Genomic DNA, 10,271 nt, shown 5'->3' with positions numbered 1-10,271 from the left:
GAGAGAACGGCTGACAACTGCAAATATCTATGGAGCATTTCTAGCCTGAAATAAGTCTAGAGTGCTGGAAACAGAGCAATGAGAGGTTACCTATCTTAGCTCTGACCTTGGGCCTAGTAGGAGGGAATGGGACACAAGGAAGGTTCCCTGTAATGAAAGCCACATCAGATGCTAAGTGTGAAGCCAGAGATTTTCATCCGTGTCCTAACATCCATGACTTACAGAAACCAGCTGGGTCAGGCTCTATCCAAGCACTGTTCATTGGCTCCAAAATACAAACACAACACGTTCCATTAAGACCGCCAGAGCATTCCTGACTGAAGGGTATGTCCTTGCCATGCTATTTAAAGGCATGCATGCTACCCTTTATTTGTCCATATATGTTGGTTGAAAGAGACTTGAGCTTCGTACTTCGCTCAGAGAAGACAAGAATTGGCTAACTCAGAGAGGAAGCTTCTATCCTTGACCATATCTTTACCATATCTTTATCTTCCCTCCTATTACCATTTTCAAACTGCTGAGAAATATACAGCATTGCGTAGCTGAATTAGCATCGTACTCATAGATCAAGCCACTAAAATGTATGGACTGCCATACTTTGAGTCCTAGTGCCATGCCACTTAAAATACTGTGAATTCTACTGCTGCCCTCCTAAATTATCTTCAATCCATTCCCAACTCCCACTGTGTCTTTTCTCGGTCTTCCAGGTTGGAGTCAAGACAGCTGCTAGCTGATGAAGTAGCTTGAACTTTTCCAGATGGCTTTTCCTCTCTTTCAGCAGCCTTCTTCCAGTTGGTGCTTCACCTACCGCTCAATACTGAAGAAGGGAAATCAAACCTAACCTGGCTGAGGAGTGACATTTTTCAAAGTCAAGATTAGCAGTTCCCTGCCTGAGAAAATAGTTCTGAAAGAGTGGGTTAGATTAGATGATTGCTAGTTTGTTCCCTGGCTTCTCATCAAAAGGTTTCCCGTCAGTCCCACTTATCAGTATGATTTGTTCTTTTGAAAGCATCCATATTTTTCCTAGCATGTAGCTTCTGATTGATCTGGTTTCCCATAACTATCTTGAGACTTGGTGGTTTAGTGAGATAATAAACCGGTGCTTGGTCTATACCACTTCAGCGCAGAGGATGATATTTACACGGCTGCACAATTCTCACACCAAAATGAATAATCTTGTGGTAGAAAAATGCAACCAGCAGGAAGAAAATCAGACTATGCAACCACTTTCTTCCTAACATGCTGGCTTTCTGGTGTAACTGTTTTTTTTGGTGCTTTGTTTTTTAGGGTGGAATATTCTGCCACGTGCCTTCCCACTTGCAACTTATAAAATGGTATGGCCCAGACACAAATGAGCTACTCCCCCAATGTGAGCATATTCATGGCTTACACGGATGCAATTCGTGGATATTTATCATTTGATCATTCTATTTACTTTGTACTTAATATTGGTACTCAAAAAGTATTAAATCCCCAAAGTGTTGACTAGACATTCTTGAATCTGTGGATCAAAGCTTCGGAAGGGCACTAGCTTGGGGATGACTGCTTATGTAGCCCTAGGTAGAGACCAAGCCAACTTCAACTGAAACATGTAATGTGGTGTGACAGTAGAAAAAGCAGGTGTGTGTGTGTGTGTGTGTGCGCGCACGCGTGCATGTGCAAACAGATGCATGCAAGAAATCTGAATGCAAATAGTCCGTAATGACAAATGGACACAATAACTTAAACCCTTTCTTAGCTGCCCTTGTACTGAAACAAATACGAGATTCTGGTGTCACTTACACTTTGGCAGATCTACCGTTGCCTGCTGCAGGCCTCAGAATTGCACATGCCTATCAAACCATGGCCCAAGTATCTTTTTGACATTGGAAGCAGTAGACTTATCCTTGAAACTGGCGTATAATATCAAGTATGTCACAAATGACAACTCATCATTCAGGTTGACAGTTGAAATGGTCAGACTGTCCTCCTAGATTGGCCTTTGCATCTCAAAAGGGAACTCGACCCTTCCTTATTCTGATACTGTCTAAAGGCAGCTCAGGACAATCCATTTCTGATATGTAGATCCCAGCATGGTCTATGCAGTGAAACAACAATTTTGGCAGATACAGTATATGGCCTTTGGTGATGAAATTCCCTACATGTGGAAGAGACTGGGGTATGCAACCAACTCTACACTCACCTGTGCCTAATCATCTTTATGTGAAAATATCCACATATGCACTTTCTGTGCTTCCTAACCCTCCCACCTCACCCGTCCCAAAATACTAGTTTCTCTGCCACTATCTTGAAACTTGGTACCACAACTCCAAGAGCCATGATATCTGAGGATGATGGGAACTAGATAAGATGATAAGATGATATGAGAAAAGAAAAAAAGAGAAGATAAGATGAGATGAAGGGAAGGGAAGAGGAGAGAAAAGAAGAGAAGAGAAGAGTTATTGTCACTTTTCTCTGTACATAATGGCACACATTAAAATAAAATTCTGATGCCCACTCTCAAAGGAATACACATACACACGTACATCCATTACATGTGCATACACACATACATATACTGTAGAAGTACACACACAGAGAGAGAGAGAGAGAGAAACACACACAGTGTGTGTGTGTGTGTGTGTGTGTGTATGAATGAACTCTAGTCCAATTCATGTAGAGGGCATGACATCGTGAAAGGTATGATTGTATCTTCAGTCTTCCAGTGTAAACAAGTAAGATACCATTGCCAACTGTTCAAACTATTCTGAAAACAATGTACTAGAACGATAAGTCATAAAGTCCAGCATTGGGAAACAAGACAGTAAATATTAACCGTTGCTTGTAATGCCAACAATCTAGTCCTTTCTATTTGAAAGGTAAAGGGATAGATTGTCACTTCCAATCTTGCCTGGTATGCTTAAGAGACAAATGGGGGAAGTAAGCCACCTGGTGGTAAAAGAGCTGCATAACAACAAAAAGTAAGAAGACACAAGAAACATGCACTGACATCTGAACAGTTTGAAAAGCATATTTAAGCAGAGAATCAATACTGTTTGTTTATTTCTTTCACAGTCAATGTAATGCAAATACACCATTGTTATAAATATAACGAGCCTGAAATAGGAATTTCTGGTCTCATTCTTTTTGATGTTCAATTTTTGGACCCTAAGACAAGTGCACAGCAGTTCAGACAATTGGTTTTGGTAGTAAATGAATCTAGCAATACCGTAGGAAGTTTCCACAGATTATAAGGTGTGTGCAAGGCCATTTCTCACCCATGTAAGCACTATCAACTATAATGTACAAGTTATATTGCCACAATAATTCAGGTTATTAACTCTAAAGTTGAGAATTGGCCCAAACAACCTTACTTGTTGCATAGTTGACAAACAAAGCAGCAGCTATTTAGAAAATTTAAATACTGCAGTTTTTTTAAAAAAAAAAAAAAAAACAAGGAAAGGGGATTTGGGGTTATAAGATCTTTTCTTGGCCTTTATACTACAAACCTCTCACATTACGAAGAGTCTACTGCATCTGCATTGGGATGTACAACGACAAAATCCAGAGATGTGTTAAGTCAGTTAAAACATAATGTTACCCATTCATTTTATTCTCCATCTCACATAAAACGTATGTCAAAGAGCAAACCCATGCATTTTTCAGGAGCTACACTTGAAGAGATCTAGTTACATTTTGAAACACTGCAAGCTGTCTTATCCGTCACACCCAGAAGCATTAAAACTTGAATATTTCACATCATCCCGAGCCTTCAGATCAGTTTATGCATTCGTTTTATGAGCTGATTCCAAAAGTAATTTGATGTGATTACAGGTACATGGATATGGGAAGATAACCATAGTCTCTGACGGAGGGCAGTGAAAAATTGCACTATGCCTCAAGTTAATCTCACAGACGCAACTCCCCTTTATTGTACATTCTGATTTCACTGGAAATCAATCCCTGGAGCTGCAATTCTTCTCCTTATTTTTAGTGTATAGTTTTTGAAGTGGGGGGGAAATATTTTAATCAGAAAGTATTCATTGATAATAAGTTTGTATATATTAATTAGGGCATGTCAAATTTTTCAACTTTCAATTTTCAAACATTAGGAGCGCTCAATGGTTGTGACGTGCCTTGGAGATTTTAAAGATATTTTCATTACTTTAATATAATTTAGATGCATTCGGTAAATAACCACATCAATATCATAACTTTTCAGGCCAGCAATTCCCCAGCAAACAATTCAGACCAACAATTCCCCAGTACCATCAAAGAAGAACATTATTCTGTGTGCATTGAACCAGGTGGAAGATATCTTTATCGTTTCACTCCAGAGAAAGGCTCAAAAACAGGAAAACCTGCTCAAGTGATTGCAGATAATCTGGTGCATTTCATGAAGAAGAAAGGTGTTGACAAAAGCTTGAAGGCCATTGGAGGAGATTCTACAAATGTTAATACTGGCTGTGAAGGTGGTGCCATGCACTGGGTCAGAGGTCAAGCCAGAGCATCCACTCTGCTGGAGCTGACTGACTGGTCTGAAGGGGTATATGAGCCACCTTTGATGTGCAAACTGTCTACAGTGGAAATAAAGAAGTCCATTGACAAACGCATGCAAGTACCAGAGTGGCCCTTTCATGCTCAATCAGTAGAGAGAGATGTGAAAAAGGTCACAGAGGCAGCAAGCGGATCGTATAAACATGAGAAAATGAGGGTTATATCAGAGGCCAAGAAGCAGGTTGGTGGCTGATGTCAAAGAACAAATCAACACAGGACTTGATGAAACTCGCTTAAGCATTTTTGTAACTCAGACAATTTCTTTCTGATGTTATGATTGCATAGATTATTTTTTGCTTAGCAAGATAAGATTCAAGCAGAATTTTTTTTAATTTTTGTAGCAAAAGGTATAATTTTGAGAAAATAAAGGTAACAGTATTTGTGGGGTATATGATCAGATGTGGATTTACCATAGCAAGCTAAACATTGTGCAATTGCAAAAATAACAGCAGATTTGAACTCTTGGTGTAAAAACACATAGTTTTAGAATCTCTCACTGAAAAAAAATTGCAAAAATTAATTTTCACCCCATAAAATGATATGCCCTACAGTGTATACCATCTTTTTCATTATCTTTAGAAGGACCTCAGATTATTTTTGATGTGCAAATTTTCTTCCTTTTTTTTGGAGAAAAGACAAACCATATATTGTTTATGCATACAAATGTAGTTTTCTGTGTACCTATCAGTTTAATTCTTTCACAATTGTAGCAATATTTTTGCCACTCCATATTTCTAACTGAAAGTTGGTAACAACCACTTCATGCCAAAAGATAATCTTTCCATTTTTCTTTGCTCTCCAATATTATTTTAGTTGAACATGCTTCCAAATTTTTCATAATACATGTTAGAGCAATGCTGAATATTTCACATGCTAGAATGTCCACTAATCAGATATACTGTCTTCTAGTGTTTGCTAACCATTACTGGACTGATACAGCAATAGCTTATATTACCCCATAATTTACAGTACTCTTTGGGCAGTTTACAAGGTAGAAACATTATTTGCGTATTGCCCCCAACAATCTGGGTCCTCAGTTTACCAACCTTGCAAGGCTGAGTCAACCTTCAGCCCCATCAGGATCGAACTTCAGGCTGTGGACAGAGTTTGCCTGCAATATTGCACTTTAAGCACTATGGCACTAGGACTCATTCTCTTCCATAATGAGAATAGGCATTGCATCACCTCAATGAAGGCCACTTAAAGCAAATATTTATTTTATATTTTTGTACTACCATTTTTGTAGGAACTAAATATGGCTTACATAGCACTGTTCTTTTTTTCCCCAATAGTGTAAATCCTGTGAGTTGGATACAAGAGAGTAACTGGCTGAAAATCAGCCACTGAGTTTCCATGGTTGAGAGTAGATTCAAAACCAGTTTCTCCTTGTTCTTAGTCCAACACTTTAGCCACCTCAGCCATTTTGTTCAGATCATTAATATATTACTGAAGAGAACAACTGGGTTTACAGTAGTAATCTGGTAGCTGTACCATAGATCATTAGAAAATGCTGAGCTGGTTCTTTTAACTGTTTCTTCATCAAAAGGACATTATATCAGTGAAAGAAGAATGGGGTTTCAACTAGCCTATGGCTCAGAAGTTCTTTGTCGTGATGAGTTGCTAACTGATTGAGATGAGTATTCTGGAATGAGTTAGGAAAAGCCGCATTCTCCTTTTAAACCCTTATTGCACTAAACACAGTTACACTTAGGTGTCCTACAGAAATCTTTGGTTTGAGACCATGCATTGATCAAATACAGATAGTCCTCATTTAGTGACTGTCTCATTTAGCAACAATGCATAATTACGACGGCAATATAAAAGTAGCTTTGCAACATTTACAGGTTTGTAAAGCAAAAGAAAGCTGAAATAAGGTTGTAAGCACAGTTGTGGGTTCACTTAGCAACCACTTCGCTTAATGACTGAGTTGTGGGTCCCAAATGAGATCACTGAATGAGGACTATTTGTAATGCTAACGGTGCAGAAATTATTCTAGATTACTACAAGAACCCTTATTTTCCAATATTTGGAAAATCCCTTGTTAGCCTTAGATCAAGAAATACTATCACAATTATAAGTAGCTTATGCACCTAGATTCCTTCATATATATTTTTTCAATAAATATGGCACAAATTCATTCTGAATTTCTGAAACTGAAACTCACAATATTCCAGAGGCCTCCTGGCCTCGTTATCAGCCTCTTTGTCCATTGAATGTCATGAAAGAAAGGGGAAAGAGAGAGCCAATGAAAATATAGCTGAGTTCTAGACCAAGCATCTCTTAACAGTTGCATTTACTGAGCCGGAAATGGCCAAATGGGTGAAACCCATCCAGGTGGTTGTGGGGGTAACACAACCAGGTAGTTGGAAGGCACGTAGCCCTTCTGTCCATTCACTTCCACTAAGAACCATTCCTTGCTTCCCTTTTTATCATGGGGTTCCAGCACAGTCACTGATTGGCCTGCTTGCAGACTGACTTCCTGGTTACTCCTGGCTGTGAAGGGATAAGCAGCTCTTACCTAAGAAAAACAGAAATGCAGTTATAATACTGGATATGATTTTGATCATTGTAATACAGGATAAGATACTGCAGAAAGTTAACAATGATCCCCTCCTAGAAGAATCAAATATTTTGAGAAATATTTAAAAAAAGGCAGGATAAAATATTTTCCCTAAAAGAGAAATAAAAAATCTTAAGGAAGACAGAAACTCAGAACCCCAGCTCCCTGCCCTCAAGCAGTTACTAAGTTGAGGCCATCTTTTAGAAATGCAGATTTGGTAATCCATTACTCCCTGCAGCAAGGTCTGAACAAAGGTAGGGTTAGCCCTCAGCCACAATAGGAATTGCCCAACAAGCCCCTTCATTGCATCAGCCCAAACTTCAACCAAACTTAGCTCAGACAAACTCCTAGGATTGGCCCCATGGGAGTCTGACAACAGCCAATAGAATACATGTTCTAGAACAGGAAGCTCAAGTACAAAGCCCAGGAGAGGGTTTAAATACCCCCACTCTCAACTCCATGTGGTCAGCTGTACCAGAGCTACACACACGTGGTTCTGCTTCATCAATAAATTGACCCTCTTTCCAATCAGCCTCCAGCCTCCATTTTGTCTCCAGTGCCTTTCTCCCAGCTTGGAACTGGACCTGGATATTTCTTCTAAAAATATCAAAAAATTAAATAAACATGTCCAGCTCAGTCCTATCCAGATAGGCAAATCAACTTTCTGGGGTGCCTTTCTGCAAACATCTTGAAGAAGTAGAAATTAATTCTGAAATTTATGGCAAGTAGCTATGCCCAGAGACAGAGCAGGTATCTAAATTTATGTTAGTTATACAGGATACAAATGAGCTCCCGGACCAAATAAATGAGAATGTTTGATTGTCAATTGCCAGCCTGCAGAAAGTGGTAAGTTTGAAGCTGGTAAGGCAGAAATCTCTCATTTTTACACCAGAGAAAGCCATATTATAAACAAGAGAGAAGAAGCAGAATCTTTAAGCCAAGAGAAAAATAGTGAAACAAAAAGGGGAGAGAAAGAGCCAGGATTTACACCTTGAGGCTAACATATATAAAGAGCCCAGTTCCTCCTGGGTGTTAGATGAATTTTCTTGCCTGTATGGCTTCCTAATGCTCTGCAGTATGTGGACTTATGTAACCTTGTTGAATTTGCGTGGTGAATGCTAAGCAGAAAGAGGCATGAATGAAAATAAAATAAATGGAAATAGTGACAGGCATATAGAACTGTTAATTATTCAACTCAGTTCTGGGTACAAGGCAAGCTCACAGCAAACCTAAAGTAAATGTCCAGAGTGTTTTGAGCCTTGAAATGCAGTTTGCAGTGGTCTTCTCGCACCATCCCAGGAGAAAGGGCAACACAAATCTCTCGTCCCGACTAAAGAAGTCTTTCCAGATCCAGACAATACAAAGAAAGATCTTCAGGGTGGAAGATCTAGCTTGGTTCTGACCACATTCCCTTTGGGAACTTTCAGATTGGGCGTTGCCCACATTGGAAGGCACCAGTCTGGGAGGCTGGTAGGAAAAAGGGAAGGGAAATCTGGGACTCTGAGATTTTTCCTAGGACTGCACCCAAAATGTGTTTTGCTAATGAGGGACGCTTTCTATGTCGCACGGCATTGAATAAGAAGAAAGAGGAAATTGACATTCACCCGGGCTAGCAGAAATACTAAGGAACAAGGTGCAGATTCAGGAGATAATCCTGCTTTGGTTATACTTAGTCTGTTTCAGGAAACTATGGAATTTGGTTTCAGACAAAGGATTGGGAACCGAGTGAACTGTTACTTTGAGTTCTTTTGCTTAACAACGCATCTCTGGTAACTGCACTTTTCCTCTTTGTCTTCCTGATGTTGTCTTCATCTTATCCTCAGCTGGGCTGCAGGGAAGAGCCAAGATCTGCCTTCAGCAGAGTCCTTTGTCTGTGTTACTCCTGACTGGTACTTTCCGGGCCTTATCCAGATTCCTTATTAATATGGTTTTATTGCTCTTCTAAAGAATATTTCACCTGCTGTTCTTGAGGAAAAGCCCTCGGTCTGTACTCTGAAGATTGATTTAAATGGGGAAGGAAAGCCAGATACTACATATTATTCAGTGTTGTGGGTTCTGTCCCCATTGGGTGCCTTACAGGTTTTCTGTTGCTTTTACCAGTAAAGAGTTTCATATTGCTGCATCATTTACTATTATCACTTTGGGAAGTGGGTGAAAAACAATTTTGTTCATTCTTTTGAATTCAGCGGCGTTAGAGGACGATATCATGCACAGACCAATCTCGCTTTCATGCTTACGGCTGCCTACTAACTTCATCTTGGTGCTGCTAATCACAACATTAGAAGCTGGATTTCTTGCTCATGCATGGCCCCTTTTGCTGCTCATTCTCCTGCTTAACCCTGTGTTCCACTTCTGGGCTTCTTGCCTGTTAAAGGGTCTATTTGTAATGATGGACTTAGTACTTTCTCAGAAGACCCCTGGACTAAAATTCAAAAGCAGCTGATCTGAGGAGGGACATTCATAAGGTGGGAGTGAGCTTCTCCCAATACAATAGGTTTAACTTTTAGGAAAAGAACCTTATTCTGATGACTCATTACTGTTACAAAATTGTAAAATCGTCTCCTTCACCGCTCAAAGTTCCCAGAACCAGTGTCCTGAAGATGCAGTTCCTACAGCAGTTTCTGCAATGCACTATCATTATTTATGATGTCTGAGGGAGTGCCAATTTGCCTACAAATACTCTAGCTTTAATAGCACTAGCTGCCAGGATGACTACTATTGCTCTAGGCTCATATGCATGGACCAATTATAGTAGTATAATGGCAGAAGTCCACTGCAGTAAGTGTGTTCTCCATGGAGGTTGCTAGTGCACAGATTGCTGAACTGTTCTGAAAGTTCTTGGATCTCATCTTGGTATCTTGTGGCTGATACTGGAATTCTTGATAGTCTTGGATGACTTTGATCTTCATACATTGGGAAAGGAGTTTGGTGTAGCTCTTTTGCTCATGGTCTTAATGGCTAATGTCAACTACATCACATGTAATTGCATCCCTAACTTTTGTGAGAGGACACAAGCTAGATCTGCTCTTTATTTTGGAGCAGATGAGATGTGATCTGAAGATGGAAAGTATAAGTATCTGTTCTTTGGGACACTTGGATCTCAAATATGGAGGGTTGGTTAAGGCCATCCATCCCATCCCACAAGGCAAGAGGGCATTTAGGGGTGTACCCCACA

The 10,271-nt window shown here is 39.8% G+C and overlaps 1 protein-coding gene across 3 annotated transcripts in view; it reads right to left on the bottom strand.

The window, feature by feature from the left end:
- Positions 1–3,012: 3,012 nt before the first annotated feature.
- Positions 3,013–10,271, bottom strand: part of ARHGEF37 (Rho guanine nucleotide exchange factor 37) — a 65,391-nt gene continuing 58,132 nt past the window's right edge. For all 3 annotated transcript variants that reach the window (XM_026688429.2, XM_026688421.2, XM_087955468.1), the window contains exon 13: positions 3,013–7,054. In XM_026688429.2, the coding sequence (XP_026544214.2) occupies positions 6,830–7,054 (225 nt within the window). In that variant the 3' untranslated portion in view covers positions 3,013–6,829. The remainder of the gene's footprint in view (positions 7,055–10,271) is intronic.

Source organism: Notechis scutatus, chromosome 2 (assembly GCF_049901735.1).
Source record: "Notechis scutatus isolate UNSWTSFEM ecotype Mainland chromosome 2, rNotScu1.2, whole genome shotgun sequence".
NCBI classification, from domain to species: domain Eukaryota; kingdom Metazoa; phylum Chordata; class Lepidosauria; order Squamata; family Elapidae; genus Notechis; species Notechis scutatus.
Note: the sequence above shows the minus strand (reverse complement) of the source record. Positions and strands in the feature narration are given on the sequence as shown.